This window comes from Pundamilia nyererei, unplaced genomic scaffold, assembly GCF_000239375.1.
Source record: "Pundamilia nyererei isolate P.nyererei 1_Seehausen unplaced genomic scaffold, PunNye1.0 scaffold00003, whole genome shotgun sequence".
In the NCBI taxonomy this organism is placed as follows: Eukaryota; Metazoa; Chordata; class Actinopteri; order Cichliformes; family Cichlidae; genus Pundamilia; species Pundamilia nyererei.
In genome coordinates this window covers 2,400,879-2,420,768 of record NW_005187404.1, presented here as the reverse complement: position 1 = coordinate 2,420,768, position 19,890 = coordinate 2,400,879, and the positions used below count along the sequence as shown (strand labels likewise).

General features: G+C 40.5%; 1 protein-coding gene across 6 annotated transcripts in view; it reads left to right on the top strand.

The window, feature by feature from the left end:
- The window catches only part of kirrel3b (kirre like nephrin family adhesion molecule 3b), a 167,855-nt gene that overhangs the window by 85,857 nt on the left and 62,108 nt on the right, over positions 1–19,890 (top strand). For all 6 annotated transcript variants that reach the window (XM_013911002.1, XM_005720643.1, XM_013911010.1 and 3 more), the window contains exons 3-4: positions 10,936–11,085; positions 15,887–16,036. In XM_013911002.1, coding sequence (XP_013766456.1) covers positions 10,936–11,085; positions 15,887–16,036 — 300 coding nt within the window. The remainder of the gene's footprint in view (positions 1–10,935; positions 11,086–15,886; positions 16,037–19,890) is intronic.

Here is a 19,890-nt window from a genome sequence, read left to right as displayed (position 1 = left end):
ACTATAATAATATGATTACAGCTCACTTTAGAACAGACAAGGCAGGGATCATTATTGTAACATTTCCAAGCATTTATGGTAAAGGTAGAATGCCTGTGCTGCCTGTAATGGCCATGGCTGAGCCACTGACGCTGTGATTTAACCTGGCACTTTGGCGGCGGCGAGCCGCTCCTCCAAATCAAGGCTAAGTGGTGGATTCATCAGTGCCCTGTCGAGATGAAACACTCGCCCGGCGGTGACACAGAGATGAGGCCCTGATTGGGACAAATACGTCTCCCTCTGGTGTCAGCTCTCATTCACCGGTCTGAGCGCAGGCTGAAAGAAAGACAAATGTTTTGATTAGGAGTCTCTTTCAATGTCACAGCAGCCAGGGAAGAAGAATGAGATGAGGCTGTCTCCAAGGGAAGCAAATAGTTGAAGACGATGAGAGGAAAATGGATGTCTCCACTGTCTAGAGGGTGTCGAATGGGGATTCTGAGTCAGAGAAAGCTCAGTAAAATTGCCTCTTTTAATGTGACTGCATATTTTTTTCAGAATACCCTTTCAATTCCAGATTGGTGATTGTTAAAATTCAAGTGAAAATAAATACAATCTTTCAGAAAAGTAACAGTGACATCGGCAGTTGTTTATGGCTCTGTCTGCATTCCCTTTAAAAGAGTTTTTCAAAGCCAAGACAACAAAGTTTGTGAAAATCAGTTACCACTAAGCACTGTGACTTACTGCTGCTTATTCCCTCATCCTCAGAGTATTTCTATTATCATCACAGAATTGGGTTGTGGGAGTAGCCACATCTGCCTGCCTGTCTTTACAGGCATCTTTTGTAGATGAAAGATGCGGTTAAAGCACACTTGCTGATCCCATGTTTCCCCATGTTCTTCACATATCACACTCAACCTTTTGCTAATCCTGCGAGCTACCTAACACAGCACCTCGTGTAGCCCGACGTTTCCTCACAAAAAGAACAAAATGTTGGTGCCTGTGTTCCAAAGTTGAGAGGGAACAGTGTGAGTGAAAATATACAACGCAGCATTGCGAGACTTACCTTGACAGATATGGCGTGCATTTCAGTGGGATGCTGAAATGAGCAAACAGCTCAAAGTGCCCTCGCTGTTGTTCTGTGAGAGCTTTATCATGGATGGGGAAAAAAAATCAGAGTATGGTTTATTTATGGTGCATCTTACCATTTGAAACTCCTCTTCTCAATGCACCTGTTCTGTAAAGATGTCTTTTTTGCTTTGTTTTTTTTTTTCTAAACTAGAATAGATGTAAACTAAAAGAAAAAAAATACATATATATATATAGAGAGAGAGAGAGCATCATCTACCAATCTGAGGGTCTGTGGATCCATTCCCTGTCTACTGCAGTCTGCATGTCAAAGTACCCTTGGGCAAGATAATCAAACCCCAACTTTCCCCTGATGCATCCTTCAGAGATGCTAGCTAAGGCGCTTAGGTATGCAAAAAGGTGCTTGTATGAATGTGTGTGAATGAGTGTTGTTGTAAAACGTGCTTTGAGTGCTCATTTAGAGTAGCAGTGCATATGTATTTGTTACTGAAGTTGTGCAATTAAAGGTTCTAGCCCTAAATCCTAACCCCTAATCCTTGTTACTAGGGGTTAGGGCCTTGAAGTGGAATGTGTTAACCAACTATAATTTTACAGTTGCTGTTATAAAGTTTAATCTATTTCCCAATTGGCAAGAAATCTGAACTGAATAAATACCATTTTAGGTTTTTGTTTTCATGGATAACATAAATTAAATTAATTGGAAACCTTTCCTATACACCTCCGAGACACACTGTTCCATGCACTTTGGTTATATTTTGAAAGCAATTTGATCCTATCTCTTTATTTAATCACACTCAAAGAAATAAAAATACTAAAATAAGTCTTGAAAGTCTAGGTACACTTTTATCTTGTCAGCCCGACAAAATATGAGTTATGGCTGGACAAAAGACAACTTAATGCAGCTTTCTGTTCCTTTGACATATCGTATAATAGAAAAATGTGGCTCTGCCTCAAAATATAGTGTATGCCCTATTGGACTAAGACCTTCTCTACACCGCATCCATCAAATCAGCCACCTGAGTCTGTTTCAAATACTCATCATTCCTTAATGAATGTGATCAATCCCAATGTACACCTGCTCTGAACACCCTCCACGGTCCCTTCTCTGGAGTATCCTTTATGAATCATCAAGTGTGTCGATATCCATATTCCGACATCTTTATGTCAGCAACAAGACAATAACAGGGCTGGCCCTGAGCTCTTAAAGCAAACATTTTAACAAAGACTCTAGTAACAGGAGGGTAGTGAAGAGGCTGGAAGCCATGAAGTGAGGAAAGTGGACACAGAAAGGATATAATGGAGCAGAGAAACAGAAGGGACCCTTCCTGTTCAATCAGGCCCCATCTGAACTCACAAACTCCCTCTCTTCTCCATCTTCCTCACTAATTTGCATCTCTTTTATGTCCCTGCTTTCTATTATGCAAAAGTGCACGCTAAAAAAAGTAGTCCAGTTCACAAAGTGAGTCGCTCCATTTCCCCACACTTTTTAATCAATACCAGTCAGGGTAGGGAGGGTTCAGTTGCATTTATGCTAACTGGAATATTTGAACTGTTCTCTTTGAACTGTAGTTACCTTGGAAACTAGCCCACAGGACTTGTTTTATAACAGTAATTACAATTAGTGGTCAGACGAGGTCTTGAGTTTACAGAACATATAAATACAGAATCTCATATACATCTTACAGGTATAGCACCCTGCTTTGTGAGCTATGCGGCATTTCAGAATGCTCACTGGCTGCTTGGAAGCAGCCTTGACGACCTTTACGACCCCCGGCTTGCTTTACATGGATGACTTTTCTAGCTTATTGTATGCAGACTGCCAGGAAAGATGAAGCCTTGAGAAATTTAACAAGCGGTTTGTCGGCTCTGATACTCCACTTTCTGATGCCCATGAAATCTTACTTCTTCTGGCCATGTAGCTGATGATAAAGCGGGCTCCTGCAAGGCCTTCCCGCTGTTGCCATTTGTAATTTTTAGAAGTCATCACTGGGGGCGATACATCTTGATTGTGCCTTGGCAACTGTCATGCTCCACTAATGCACAGTGTGAGAGGGGGCATAAATGCAGAGTCTTCCGGCAGCACTGATGTTTATCTTCCCTGCTTCATGAATTTGCATTCCCATAGACACAATTTACTCATAATGGCAGGCATCACAGCGTAGATAGGCCCAGTGTATTATCAGTCTGTATACAGTGTTTGTTTTACAAGTGGACAGGCAGGAAAGGGGGATTTGAACATTTTGATGAGGAAGACAGATTGATAGTAATATATGCCTCCTCTAATGGGCTTGATAGAGCTTTATGAAATATTCATCATTGGCTACTATTGTTGTAACGTTGCCAGCTGCGTCTGAGGGATCGCATTTTTATATTAATAAAGTAGCCCGTGTAGGACAAGCCTAATGACTCTGAGAAATACTGTGTTATTTCATATCATAGTTCGTATAAAACGGGGGGTTTTCAAAGTTTTCACTACGACACGCCAGTTTACGAGCAGGGGTATGATTGATGGCATTTCACGAACACGTTTAGCTCGTGTTTGTGAAACGTGTGGTTGGAGAATGGTGGTTTGCACTGGCTTTTTTTTTTTCACTAGAGTTGTTCGTTAATGGTGGCATCCTATTACAGTACTGCACTTTAATTCAGCCAGCTTTTTAAATTGACCCATTTTTCACTCGAGACGGATCGATCAAGCAAGGTTCTTGATTTTAGTCACTTGTGGCGGTGAATTCAAAGATTATGAAGTTTGGCGCAATGCTGTTGTCCATATAGTGGACATAAGGCGTAGCATGAAGTGTGGATGCTTCATCTTTCCTTCTTGTGCTTGTGAGTCACATAGAATGTCGCGAAGGCTCACCACTGGCCTACAGGTTGCATTTTGTGTAAACCCTGGGTGTAAAACCTTGAAAGAAAGTTGAATTTCAGTTTTCATCTAACAGGGATGAAAAAAAAAATCCCATTATTACAGTGAATATCATGTCCCACCCAGAGCAGACTTATGATAGATACTCAGGCAAATATTTGAGGCCTTGTCATTCCTGCTGCTCCCCTCCTCTCTGAAAGTAGATGTTTGTTCACAGTGTCCTTTCTGCCTTTCAGAACGCAAGGAATGCAATTTCTTTTAGAATGCAGCGAGTTTTAAAAAATTATTGGTGTTGCACTTCTCTTGTTCATTGACTGTAGATGTGACCCTTTTCATTGTATCTGCATACTGTACCTTTCTCGCTACTTTCACAGATTTATTTGGAGGGAACTAAAACTATGCATTCTCAGTAACTTTCATCTGCAGAATTAGCACTAAAATTAACGCTAATGTAGTTCAGTGTGGTTTGAGGTAGTTTGCACAGGGTGCATTCTGACTGCCAAAATCTATAATGACTTCGTAATTGCCTAATTAAACTCCTACAAAGCCGCTGATCATTTGCAACAAATCAAAAATCACTGGGCAACTTCAGGAATTGTATTGTGAATAAATTTGATTAGAAGCGATTGAACAGTTGATTGACGTGCAACTTTGGTTGGTTATGTTTGATAATTAGCTGGCACTTTTCCTGCCAAGTTTCTGTCACACATTTGCAGCGACATTGCTTTAACACCTCCAAAATTGGGGTGTGTTTTTCTTTTCACAAATGTCAGAATGCTTTCTCAGCCATCATACGGGACTCACTTTTCACCAATCGAACAGTGATTTTCACAAACGTGGAATGGACTCTTGTAGATGCGGGCAAGACGGATGTCATACTACATATCAGCACTGTTGAAATAATATTCAAGCTGGAGATAATTATAGTGCAGATACCACTGCCATTAGATTTATGTGGAAAGTGAGAGGAATGGAGCCCAGTTGTGGGTTTATGACTAATCAGTGTCTGATGAAGGAGGACATGGAAGTACATTGTATTTGAATATTTAGGTTTGTTTTTTAAATTCAGTTGCTAGAGCTAAAGATTTCGATAATCAGCATTAATACTGCAGTGGATTTGTGACTCACGACTGCAGCTACAAAGTCTTTTGAAGTGTTCAGCAATAATTCACAGAGCTTTGCGAAAACAGCAAAATGGAAATCCAGTCATGTGCTTAGAAAATGTACTTCTTTTTTGTGGTCACGGGAATACACTCGATAAGAATCGTTTAATTTAGTCCCGTTTTCGTCGCCCTTCTAACAAACAACCTGACTGTAATGGCAGCTACAGCATATGAGAAGAAGATAAAACATATCCTTCAGACGCTCACTCAAACCTTTTCCTCCTTCCAGTGCTCTTCCACTTCCATGCCACCAGAAACTACCAGCAGAATCTGTGGTCAGTGGCGACCAAATAACAACACATATGAGTAACTCACACACTCCCCCATATTCTGAATCTCTCCTGTGCTTCTAAATTGCTAGTATAAAATGCCCAGGCCAGAGGGGTAATAGTTTTTGATAATGATCCTGGGCTAAGCTTTGGTGCTGTGTGGCCACATGCCGCACAGACAGCATGCTGATTATTTCTCTGAAGTGTGTGTGTGTGTTTGTGTGCGTGCGTGTGTGTGTACACGGATGTGTGTCCGTAATGGTAATTTCCAGGCCTGATTGGCAAAGAGCGATAAAATTGGGGCAGTTAGCACTGAGGGGAAAATAGTGCTGGAGTGTGTGGAAATGCAGCAGCCGTCCAATGGTAAACAAATTATCTGAAGTGAAATGACAACATTAGGCGATGCAAAGTGCCGGTCCACATTATGAATATGGCTCCATGCTATGTTTTTGACTACCTGTGTTTTTTTACACCATTTGAAGCAACTGAGCAGTCCTTATAAAAGATCTCTGTCCGCCTCACATTCTTAGGCAAGGTATTCAATCACAAGCATGAATCATAATCATTTCATGCGAGTAAACATCGAATGTATAAAAAATGAATAACAATATGAGGATATGAAAATGCTGAAAACGTCTTTATGTTTCGCCACATGCGTTAAATGCGGATAAATATTGATGAGCTGAGAGGGAATGCTTTGCTTTCTCTGAAACAATCTCAGTTTTTGTTGACAGAGCTGGCTTAGCGAAAGGCGGATGTGAGATAATAGGCGGATAGCTCATGTGAATGATTTGAGCAAACTGCTCAATTTGCCAAAACTAAAGAGCTGTAAAACACTTCTTTATGTGACTTATTGTTTCAGACATTATATGAAAACCAAATAAGTACTTGACTTTTTTTATTCGTTTTCTTAAGCTCTATTCATAGTACAGGCTCACCGTTGCTGAGTGAGAAAAACCCATAGGGCTGTCTGTTGTCTCTAGCGACAGACAAAAGGTGTCTGTGTCTGCTCTATGTGCCCACACATTTACAGAACCTAACCCCCGAAGTCAAGACCCATTTGACTCACAGCAAATTGGCATGTCTAGACTCTTTTCCATTTGATTGTATTTAGTTATTTATTTATTCGAGCAAGCTCTCGACTAAACTGTTTTTTTTTTTTCTTCTATTAATGTGGATCTCTGGCTCTGTGGGCACCCGAGCCCGGTCCCCCTCCTCCTTTTTTTTCCTGTCAGGAATGAAGAGTTAAGTGAGGGGATTAATTACTAATTGCACTTTTTAGCTATGAAAGCATTCTTCATGAACAAGTGAGGAGAGAAGTTGTTGCTCTGACACGCACATGCCAGGCAAATAAAGACAAAGTAGATTTTGGTGGCTCGGTTTTTTGCCACCACTGTGATGCCCCGGTGATGGATACCTCTGGGAAATGTGACAAAGAGTGTTTTTGGTGCAAAGTGGATGGATGAATGATAAGATGCAGCCACATCAGCCTACCCACACACATCATCCCATGTCACTATTGCTGCTGCTCCCTTATGAAGACACATTAGCTGCAAAACCCAGCCAGGCTTTAAATTGAATGAAGGAGGTCACTTTTTTTTAACTGCTTAAGTGATAGGTACAGGCTGGTGCCGGTTAAGTCCTACGTTCTCTTGATCGCTGGCTTGATGGTCCTCTGAGGACACCAGTTTTGCAGTGGCAGCATTTAAAAGAAAATGTTTTGAAAGAATACCTTCTGAATAAAGACGGATGAAGTCTCGAGTGTCAAGTCCTAATTTAAAATGAGCAAAGCTGAAATTGCATTCAAGTTCCCACGGGTTTGTGGGTTGCTGTTGTTTTTTTTTTTAGAATAAAACCATCTGTTCTTCAGTCTTTGCTGGAGAACAGTTTTGTTGTTTAAGGTGTGCTCAAGCTAAAGCCAAGAATAATCACATTCAGGTTAAGGGTTATTTTAGCAATTTAGTATTCCAATGTCAAAGTGTTGTAGATTCATTTTAAGTTAAGACCAAGATCCAAAAGTGGTGCATGTGCTACGTCATGTGTTAGGCCCAGACTGCTAGATAGTATGCATGTTTGCAGCATTGTCCTTTTGAACGGTCTTTACATTGTCATGCAACACATGACACTTCCAGCTTAACTCGACACAGATGAGCCCTGGTTGACACTTTTTAATGTACTGGGTATGCACAGTGATGTTATCCTAGTGCTCCAATTTGTTTTATGTTAGACATTTGCTTTTGAAATTAACTTAAGTTTTTAACTTAAGTTACATTAAATGAAATTCAAATGAACTTTCTGTCACTCTTGGGTCAGGTTATGTCATGGCTATGGTTCAGAAGGCTACTAAACAGAAGGTTGGTGTTTCGTTCCCTGGCTGCTCCAGTCTGCATGTCAAAGTATCCTCGGACAAGATACTGAACCTTCATCAGGGTGTGAATGTGTCCGAATGTTAGATAGAACTAATGTGTGTGCAGTAGAGACATGTTGTACTTTGAGTGCTCAAGGTGAGTACACAAGAACTCGTCCAATCACAGTGACCGAAGGTGCTCAGTGCTCGATAGTTTAAGAAACAGTTTTAATCAACTGATAAAGTCTCACAGCGTGCATGCTTTTTATAAAGGGCCTCGTGATCCAGAGAGAAAATGTTGAGTTGAAAGATGATGAAGAACCTATTCCGTTTTTTAAGAAAGAAGTCATTAATTATTATTTTTAATCAATCTTCAAATACACAGAGGCAAACAGACAAATATTAAATGCAGAAACACACTGTGAATGTGTCCCCTGGGAAAGTTTCTGGATATTCTAAGTTTCTAAATGTCCCTTTGTAATGTTTTAGGGAATGTCTGGACTTAGAACTCATTTTTCAACACCACTAATGAGTGGTTAGCAACTTCAAAAGTCACAGGCTGGGCCATAACTTATTTGTGTCACCTGGAAACATTTCTGTTAGAAGACAAATTTGTTGCCTAACTGAGAAGTTAGAATTCAACTATGGAGATTTCTCCAATATGCAAGATGATTTTCAGTTTTTTGGGTTATGACTTCTACAACACCGGCAGAGACATTTGATTACAGACTCATGGTGGGAGTCCTCCTGAAGTCTATCTGCATAGATCTTTGACATACCCACATATTCTAAATGAATGGATTACACAGTGTGTTAAAATGTGATGCCGGGAGGCAGACTCTATCAAACAGCCACAGGAGCACATTTAACAACGCATTCTGTTTGTGGAAATTTTCCCAATTAAGCAACACACTCGTACAGTGAGCATATTTTCCGCTACAGCTGATGTTAACACTCAAAATGTGTGGTGTGCTTCAGTGAAGACACAACTTCAAGTAAGTCTACCGGTAATGGGTGGCATATCATACATACCTCATGTGTGGGAGAGAGGTGCGCAGTCACACCTTTGATGACACCTTTAAAGAGACTGTTTTCAGATACAAATGTTTGCATGTAGCAGTTCTAGGAAAACTAGTCCTTAGATTTAAATTTAATCCACATTCTTACATCCACAGATGTGAGACACGAGTGATTATACGGGACGTGTAGAAAGCGTGACTTTATGTGTGCTTCCAGCCTTCCAAAGGTAAATTGATTGACTTGAGTTTGCCGGTTTAACAGTAATGCCATAGCTCATCAGATTCAGTGATGTCCTTTGTTAACAATGGTTTTTCTGAACAAGACAGTAGATCTGTTCAGTTGTGGTCTATATGTTAGAGTCCTTCATCTGTGTGTTCAATGGGTAGCAATGGGTAGCTACCTTTATTTTCTCCATGTCTATTTAAGTGTTATTTATGACACCATGTTTGCACTTATGACACCATGTTTGCACTGAAGCACCGCAGCAATTTCCTAATGTTGTAAACCTGCTCAACATTTGGCAATAAACCCCATTCTGATTCTGATTCTGATTCTGAAAATAACACTAAGATAAGTTCCACACATGGAAACACAGCAAAGGCTGAATGAAGATGTCTTGATCTGAAGGGCAATGCATATGGCTCACATGGCTCACATGGCTTACATGCTTTTTTCAAAGGGCCTCGTGATCCAGAGAGAAAATGTTGAGTCGAAAGATGATGAAAAACCCATTCCGTGTTTTGAGAAAGTATACATTAATTATTATTTTCATTTCTTTTCCGGTTATGGCGCTAGTGATAGATGGATATCGAAAGGCAACCCTGTACTGCATTGTGTATTCCTTGACAGGGTACATAGGCGAGAGCAAGAATGAATATGAAAAAGTACAATTTCGACGAGTTATCCATCATAGAAATTCAGCTCTAAAGTGAAAAGAAAGATTGCAGGATTCCTCAGTTGAATTCAAAATCTGTTTCTTGTACGACAGCAGTCCTCCCTTTGTTTGTGGTTTGAAATCTTGAAGGATAAATAATTCTTTTTGAATATAAAAGCGAGCATAAGAAAGCAGCGCGATGCAGAGATGCGAGATGAAAACGCTCTTTAACGTCCCACACAGTCTTTGCTCTGTTTATCATCGTAATTGACTACATGCTACTCTTCTGTCAGCTTTTTTTATTTGTATGTGAGTAACATGTCCATGTGTGAGTGTGCGCGAGCCCCTTTCGGCGTTAAAACCCCCCGAAAAGCAGCAGTCTGTAAAATATGCCGGCTTTTTGCCAGCACATTCGAAAACCAGGACACTAATGGAGAAAAGGGCTAGAAAAATCAACTCCAAACAATTGAACTCAGAAGTCTGAAAATAAGACAGCGCTGTGAACAAAACTGAGTAAAGCGAGAGAGCAAGTAACACTTTTCAAACCTTTGCTGCGGTTTGTGCTCCCAAAACAGTCTGAGGGCGTCTGTATGAATGTGTGTCAGTGTGTGTAGGCTTAAGTTGATCGGCAGCCTGCCAGTGTTTTGAACTACACATCAGTACCACTTTGTACCCTCCATTCTGACCCCCCCTTTCTACCCCCGTGCGACATACACACACACACACACACAACAGCCTCCCCATTAACACACTCTGCCTCTAATGGAGTTCACTACTCACTACTTTCCGCTTGAACGTGCAGTAGAGGAGTGCATCTAATAGTAGTCGCACACAGTTGGACTACATGGGTGTGAGCTTCAGTTAATATATGCCACTAGAGCCTGTGTTGGCAGACAAGATTGTGTTATCTGCTGTGGTGTGTACGGGCCCAGCCCATCTGTACGGTGACATCCTTCATAAATGAACCAAGCCGAACTGTGACGGCTGTCTCTTAGCCTGTGCTTCAGTCCTGTTGCTGCACTGACACCTCTGATGCATGCGCGGTATCTTGCCTCAGTATCATGAATACTGAAAGGATGTGCCACATTTGTATATCACCCTTTAGGCTTCTTTCAACGTGATTCCGCACGCCTTCCTCTCTCTTCACTCGGTATTTTGCGCGCTGAAAGCAGGTGCTTATAAAAACATCTCTCTTTCCTTCTTTTTTTTTGATGTAAACATTTTCTTGCCCTCTTCACTTTACTAGCTTACATTAAAAATAGCGCAGTGATTTAATCTGCTTACGGTTAAACCATCCCCTTTCTTTTTTGCCTTTCTTTCTTTTGCTTTTTAAGGGACAGTGGCCATGTTTTCCCAGCAGCCACAGGACCTGGTGGTGGTGGCAGGCCAACCTGTGACATTACCGTGCAGTATCCCCGGCTATCACGGCGTCGTCCTGTGGATCAAAAACGGCTTGGCGCTGGGTGTGGGCAGAGACCTCTCTGGTAAGCATCTACCTCCCTTGAGCATGTTACCCTGGATTTCTGTGTTGCCCTCTGTTTCATCTATTAATTATACTCTCTAATGTAACTGTCATATTCAAATGGCTGCTTTTTGTCATCTCAAGTCCACACGTGTCAACAAGTTACCCTTTGCCAAATACATGAATCCACAGAGAGATAAAGCAGGGCCCCTAATAGTGTGTTTCATCAATCTAGAATTGCAAGTGCACTAATTGTATCACTCAACATGAACGAGCAAAAAGAACTCATTTATGTCACTCTGTTACATGCAAAGTTGAATCTTTCATAGTTTCAAACCAACTGCAGCACGAAATGAGTTGTTGCCCTGGTCTTTGTTGGTGCTTCAGGCTTCTAAATGGCTTTTTGAAGAGTACCTGGTGTCCTCTAATTACACTGCACCTCGTGCATAATTGTCTTAATTGTTTAATTTAGTGCAAAAGTGACTACTGCACTGTCACTTAGTAGCCTGTTGTCAAACCAATCAAAGCTTTGTGTGCTGGCGACCTTGATGAATTTCAAGGAAACGCATCGCTCCTTTCAATAAACCTGAACAACCTTTTGAAGCGCAAAAGCTGCTGGATAAGAAAACCCTGCAACACCATGTCGCTGTTGCATTATTTATTGAAAGGTTCATAAAATTCTCACGAAACATTCATTTGAATGTTTACGCAGGGCTCCGTACGCAGCGGGATGCATTACTCTTTAAGGGCATAGTCTTTATTTTAGAGCTGTCTAATTTACCTCGTGCACGTCTGCTCTGTGACCACTGAGAAATCGGAGTTAATTGCGATTCGCGGCACAGTGTCACAATATCCAACTGTGGCCATTTTCAAAACACAAATGTCTCTCGTGATCACCGGCGATTAAATATGTATTGCTCTACAGATTTGAGGTCCTCTACCCTCTGACCTTTAGCAAACGCTCTTTAAAGGCCTTTTCCTGTCACCAGCGCGGTTTGTAATTAAACCTCAGTGGCTGACAGAGCCCTAGTAAAGCCATCTTATTCTCTCTTCAGGTCCTTATCAGGCACAGGGGAGGCTGAGAGGTAGCTGTAAACAATAGTCCCACAGTCTTCTTTGGAGGAAAAGGAGGCAGACAGGGAAAGTACTTATGATTGCTGGAGATAGAATGGAAGAGAGAGGGAGTAAGAGGGAGCACAATTTTATTTAGGGTCAGAGTGGAGCAGAGATGTTTATCCTCTTCTATTTTATTGATTTAACAAGACAAGACGATCAAGATGAAATCTCATTTCAAGAATGGGCAAAGTCGGAGTAAGGTGGAGAAAAGAGGAAAGAGAGAACGTCGGGTCGTCACACCGAGGAGAACTGCAGCAGATCACTCTTTAACAACGCATCTGTAAATAATTTCCCAGCCACGGGCAGGATGTAGAAACTCTGACCTTCTCCATCAGCTCTCTTCTTCCTGTTCTTTGGGTGAATGATCAGGCCCGATGTGTAGAGTTTGAGAGTTTAAAAATGTGCACAGTTTCATATAAAGGAGGAATAGATTCCTGTCGGGGGAGGAAAGGTTGCTGAAATCAACCCAGCGATATGGACAGGAGCTGAGTGCCTCCTATTGAAGCAGATGACACTTTTTCAAAATAAAGTACTCCACAGCTGTCCCTTTTTTATTCTTTTTCTTTTTTTTTTTGCTGCTCCTGCCTACCTAAACAAGTAACGCATGCAGAAGTAAACGAGTGATGGTACATCATTGCAAGATGTACACAAAGAAAGGAAATTGGCAGCTGTATACATAAAAAGTGCGACGAATCAAATGTTGCATGGAGCATTTCAATAATATAGGTCTGCTTGGGTATTCATAGAAAGAAGCTGCGTTGGCAGCGTGCTCCGCCTGGGACCTGTTTCCATTCACAGGAGCAGTGATTAAACTGAGAGAACTCTTTCACCATTCAGTGCGAGAAATCATAGCACAAAAGCCAATGATTCCTATCTGTCCCTGAATTTCCTCTTCATTCCCTTTTGTGCCATGCTTTTCCACTCTAATTAAAGAAAAGTGAAGTAGCCCCACAGCAGCTCCACACGCCAGTCAATGCCATGAATATGTAACTGCTGCACAATTTGACGGCGACAATGGGCAGAGCGGCTATAAGTGAATTCTCCCGGTGTGCACGCAGAGCGAGATGGACGGGGAAGTGTTTATATACGTTTTGCCATGCACTTGTGGATATACTCCAGGAGGACGCTTTCTTGAGAAGAGACTGATGGCAGACCTTTAGATGCGAGCAGGTGCTACTCCTGCCTCTCATGAGATCAAATTGAACACTCCGGTCATCTGTTCACAGATGCAGCAAAACCTTTCTCTATCCCCCAGTGCTTACACTGTGTGAAATGTGCTCTAGGTAAACGCCATAAATCACTAGGCCACGCCTCAAGTCTCTGTATAGTTACACGCACACACGCACGCGCATGGTCACCATTGATTCGGCCCGAAGACAAATCCATTCTCCTCTGATGGATTCATTACTCCTTAATGGGCCTATTTTACATTGTTTGCTTTGGGTAACGCGCGGTGTCTTTGAAATTCCCCGAGATCTAAGATCAATGACCCGCGTCACATGTGCCGAGGTGATCAGTCTTCATGTGTGTCAGTATAACTTCAGTCACATTGGCAAAATACATGATCAAGGTGCTTATGAGATGACAAAAACACATTTCAGCATGTTTATACTGTTTGGAAATTAGACACATTCTTGTCATTTACTATCCACGGCAAATGCAAATTGTATTCCTTTCGGATTCGGCTGATGCACGGAGATGAAACTGGAACGGAGCCATGTCCTCACATAGCGAAATTATTCTTAGTTTGCCAGAGGCACAGATGAGGTAATTGGCAAGATCATCTGTTTGCGTAACAGAAATTTGCATGCCTCGTACCTTGCCACAATTAAGACCAGCAAAGCGAAGTTGTGAAGTGCATCTTGTTTCCCGGGTGCAGTTAAGGCTCGGCTGTGTAGTCTGCAGTCAACTCAAGGTCACATAATTCAGATTTGCGCAATGATCATTACCCTTGTGATCCAAAATGGCACTATTGCTTTGAATCTCATCAGTGAACATAAAACTGAAGCAAAATGGGTCTCCGGGTGACCTTGTGAACATAATGGTGCATCCTTTCATTTAAGCTTCTGTTTTTTTTACAATTTTTTTCCTGAGTGTGGAAAAGTAGAAAGCGCCTTTTCAGGCAGTGGTTATTAATACTATTCACGGGAGCTTTTACTTGTGATTGGGCCTGTGTTAACTGTATGTACAGCATTTTTTTTTACTGCCATTCCTCCATATGAAACTGAAAGAAAAAAGACATTTATCAACTGCATTCTAAGTATTCCCTCAGAACAGTAGCTGGTGGCATTTTGGTCATCTTGGTTAGCGTGCCACGTCTTTAAACTTCTCCTGTGTCCTCTGCCTGGTTGTACTGCTTATACTTAGGCATTTTTTTGTCCTTTGTTCTTCTCAGTGTATAGGCCCACAAGATTAAAAGCTACATGTTGGAAGATGAAATGCAGAGAGTAGTTTAATCGGCTGTAACTCACCCCACCAGCATATAATGAGGCCCACTTCATGCTCTATTAAAGGCTACTGGATTCAATGAAGCAACCATCAGTAATTGGACTTTGAGCATACGATGGGCTTTTGCACTAGACAAATTCAAGGACTTAAAAGCTGTTATAAGGCTGCCCAGTCTGTTATGTTCCCTGTGGTTAGTAAAACATATAATCAGAGAGCAAACCCTTTATAGTGATTCTGAGGGATCGCTGAAGTGAACTTAACTTATAAGGCTGGTTTTTATCGGAAAATCCATATTTTGTTCCCAAAAATCTTTTGGTAAGAAACCAAAACTTATTTTTTTTTGAACAAAAATTCTGAGTATGTGAGCAGAAAGTGTGAAGTTTCCTGTTGCAATACACAATGTTTGGAGTGCCCTTGTTCCCCTGTAAAACTCTCCAATTCACTCCTCAAGGTTCATCAATGATATTTCTATAAGCGCTACTGGAGGAAAAAGCAGTTCTCAGCTGGAAGTTACTCGCATTTGTGGGAGTTTAATTTGTATAAACACACATTCCCTGTGTTTTCCAAGCACTGTATCCACAGTAATTAAAAATATGGAGCATGAAAAATAAAGAGAATCTATCTTAGGAAACGAGCAAATCCAAAAGCATGCGGAATACCCCACAGAGCCTTCTTCTTCTTGCTCATCTAACCCCCCAAAACTCGCAGTGCACATTTCGATAATAGTTGAGGGCGATTTCTTTGAAACCATCTCTCTTGACTTGTGCAAAATGTCCATGTCTCTTGGATGTTGTTCTCCATTCTTCCCTTATTAAGCTGTAAATCATTTCAGAAAGCTTTGCTGGAACAAGTCAAACTAATTCCTGTTTATAGCTGAAGTAAAAAAAAAGAAAAATCATTATCCTGAATGCTACAGCTGCTCCTTAAAATTGGCAGGAGTGCTGTAAAAACATGGACTTGTATGAAAATGCATTGTGAGTAAAGTAACAAATTAACATTCAAGCTATGTTCACCTATAAAGTCATTGTAAAATCAGTTTCTCTGTTATCTAAATTACATGCTTTTGCAGCTCAGTTAAAGTTAATATGTAAATGGCTGAACTGTGAAAGGTAACGAAGCAGCATTTTCTTTTTTCTTCCTTTTTTTTTACAAAATGATTTTGTTATTAAAAGCTTTAAAAAATAATCATTTTATCATCTTGCTTTTGGCGAGTGCACAGTATTTTCATTTTCAAATGGACAAATGTGTTTGCACTGCAGGCTACCCTCGTTACACAGTGATTGGCGACCATGGTTCAGGGGAGCATCATTTGCGAATCCAGCGTGTTGAACTGACGGATGATGCAGTGTTTGAGTGCCAGGCAGTTCAGGCTGCCATGAGGTCCCGTCCTGCCCGCCTCACTGTTCTGGGTAAGTCAACACTGAGCACACGGCAACTCCAAACAAACCCACTGTACCAGTGCCAGCAGGCTCCAATCACCGGATTGCAAATGGCTTGTGGAAAAAAAGCAAAAAAAAGCACTGGCTTCTCTCTTTTTAATCTGTCAACTATCAGTTCTTAACTTAGGGAAATGTGTAGAACAAAGTAAACACCTTTGTTCCAATTATTTGATACAATAGTGTAATAACAGTATACATGTATTAAATCCCAGTATTCTTGAGCACTGGATAGAAGCACCACCAGAGCTCAAAGCAACACTAACAAATTCAATGCTTAAAAAGGTTTTAGGGTTTTTTTCTTCTTCCCACTTTCCAGCAACAACTCAAAACTGATATTTCATGTGATGTTTTCCAAAACATGATAAAAAATGATGTTGCAAATGTTGAACAGAAAAGATCCTTTATTTAAGCTTTTGAAAGGGAATCAGGAATCCGTGATAACTTTTTCCCATTTGGCAGACGGTGTCAATATGACGAAACTTTTACAGAACCTTATTTCCACTTTAATTTCCTTCCTCAGCATGCAGCCTTCATTTCCATTATTACCATAAGCTTGAGAGGTGACAGGCTCTTAATTAAACTTTATTGGGTTATCATTCAGTGTTTTCATTTCTGCCTTATTGGGTAGCTCTAGTCCAACCTCTGGCGCACGTCTCTTACCTGGGTCTTTCAAGCGTTCTTCCCTTAACCTTCCTCAGTAGGTGAGTGCTGAATAGATAACTCAAGTCGGTGGCAGAGCAAGAGAGCGAAGGAAGGAATGAGTGAAAAGAGTGGGGAATTTGTGGGATGTCTGACGCCCGCTCCTCACCACTAGCAACTCATCCGCCATATTGATCCAGCCTAATGAAAAGTGAAACTAACGATTTTGTAGGGGAGAAAACAGAAAGAGAAAATGAGAGAGGGGGAGACAAATTGCAGCATAATGTTTCTCTGGCAGCACAAGCCCCCTCCCTGCAAATGGATATAAGTGAATAATTATGGATACTTCTTCAGAGTTTAAAATGTCTGGTGTGACTGCACTTTTCCCATCATCTACTGCTTTCCTTTTTAGGGTGCATGCTCACATCTTTGAAAGTTCAGATGCTCTAACATCGAGATTTTCTTAGAAACTTTGCAATCAGACCTCACACTCAGGGGACATTAGGGGAAAAAGAAAAAAAGCCCGACAGGCAATTCAAGATGTTATTGCTGGACGCAAAACCCATTTTAATGCATGATTCTCCTACATTAAACTTCCACTTTGGCTTTTCAAGCAACTTTATTGAATCATAACACTGGCCTCCCACTGAAAGGTTCTACAGTCTAGAGCAGGGATCTCAAACTCGTGGCCCGGGGGCGACTTGCGGCCCACATCACAACTAGTGCGGGCCGTATATTGACGTGAAGAAATATAATGCGATTTGGCCCTTGATGTTACTTTTTTGTTAGGGTAGACGTGTTTGTTGTCGAGTGCAGTGTTAAAATAAGTTCTTTAAAAAGCAACAAATGATTTAATATGAGCAGAGAGTGCAAACATGTTGAGGGATTGGTTGTGTTAGTTAGCTAATGTGTACACTTATGTCTGCATTTTTATTTTGTTAAATACGAACAAAATGATAGCAGAGGTGCTGCCACGTGTCCGGCCAGAAAGAGAGTAACAACTTGTTTATTTGGTAGTTCTATGAAAGGCTTCAGTTAAGAGTGAGAAAAAAAATTGCGTTCACGTTTGTAGTTTTGTGTTGTTAAACAATAATTGAAATGTAAAAACACAAACAAAACACTACATTTTCAGAAATATTTGTTGGTGTTTTCTTGTTTGTTTGTTTGTTTGTTTGTTTTTTTGGTACTACTTGAACACTAAAGAGGGCCTCCAATGAGATGACAGTGCCAGCAGTGGCCCACAGCTCATTTAAGTTTGAGACCCCTGGTCTAGAGTATGGAGAAAAAGGTCTATATTAACTCAGTCACAGTTTTAATCACTCACTCATTAACTCATTCACTGCCAGCCATTGGCAGTGAATGAGTTAAACCCATTGACTCATTCACTGCAATTGACGGCTATAGACGTCAATTGCAGTGAATGAGTTAATATATAATAACAATTAGTAATGTTTTGATGCATGCTCAATCATCTAGGTAAGAAAATCCCCAAAAGGTTGATTCAACTTTTTGGAACAATTAGTAATCCATGGCTCTTTTCAACACATTACTGGAACACAGTATTCGGTTGAGGCATAAATTAGTCCAAAAACTAATAAATCCCTATTTGTAAAAATGGCACCACTGAAGACCATGCTGGGTAATGCTAGCTAGCTGGCTTGTTAACATCTGGCATGGGCTCTGCTGCACTCAACAACTGGAAAGAAGTAAAAATGCTCCAAAATAACTTGTGACCAATAGAGGAGCTCCATCTGCTGTTTGGCAATTTTTCAGTTGTTTAAATAAAACAAAACAAAAAGAAAAAAAAAAACAACCAGATTTTGCTGTGTTTTATGGTTGTGCTGTTTTGGGCAGTATTTTCACTGTGTGCATGGTTCAGGCAGACGTTCAGCGACGGAGAACCAAGTGAGCCAGGGATAGCATGCTACTCAAGGCTAAAAGTTTTTTTCCCCTCATCATTTTTTCCACAAGCAGGCTTTTAAGGACCAACTCTCTAGCTCTGTGGATTTGTGTTTACAGAGACAAAGTAAAGATGTTTTGGGTGTTTTGGTTTTTCTTGGATTTTTTTGGTTTTTTTTGGGAAGTTGTGTTTTATATTTTATTTCTTTTTTTAGTGGCACCATATGTTAAAATGATCACTGACTTATTCAAAAAATAATAATGATAATATCTTAATTACTAATAATTATTAATTATATAAATACAATGCTATAAGTGGAATGTATAAAAAATAATCTCTGACAAATTTCAGCCAAATCACTTTATGTTCACACAAGGCTGGGGCCCATGTCTAAACTTCCCTTTCTTCCCTGTGTTTGAAAAAGGTTGTTGCTCTACAATCAAATTGTAACCAAATGAAATCTAGAGGCAGTTATACATGCTAATATTACAATTAAACTATAATACATTTTTATACATGTCTGAATCAACATTGTCAAGCTTGTCCATGTGCAGCAGTCAGACACAAAACTAAAATAAATAAATAAATAAATAGTTTTATTGGTTACCTATTAATATTAGCTGATCTTAAGATTTTAATAATGTTTTTCAAGGCCAGCTCTGGGCTCACACCAAAGTATGTCTCAGATCTTCTGACGCTGTGTGCGCCCGGTCGTAACCTGAGGTTCTCAGCCAAGGCTGCGCTGGCCATCCCACAATCTCGGCTGAGGACCAAGGGTGACTGAGCCTTTTCTATCAGGGCATCCACTCTTTGGAACAACCTCAGCGAGGAGATCAGATTGGCGAGCTCTTTATCGCCTTTTAAATCCCTCTAAAGACATATTTTTATACGCTGGCTTTCTCTTTGCTTCCACTTTGAGTTATTTGTTTGGTGTCTTTTATAGTGTTTTATCATTTCTTCCTTCTCTTCCTTTATAATCTTTATTAATTTGTATTTGTTTTTAATTTACCATTTTTTCTCTTTTTTCTTTTTAAAAAAATGCATTACTTTTAATATTCTTGTGCTGCCAGCTTTTCTTTATGATTATGTCTTATTTCTTTAATATGATTCTAAACACCACTTTGTTTAGCCTTAGTGGCCTTGGAAATTTTCTAGGTAAAAGCTGCCTTCAGTGAAAGGATGCTCATATGGGAGCACACAATTGCCATAAGCAGTGGATGCAAATATTTTTCTACTTTCAGTTTTATTTCACCCCCCACTGTACTCCATGTGGTCGAATCTTGGC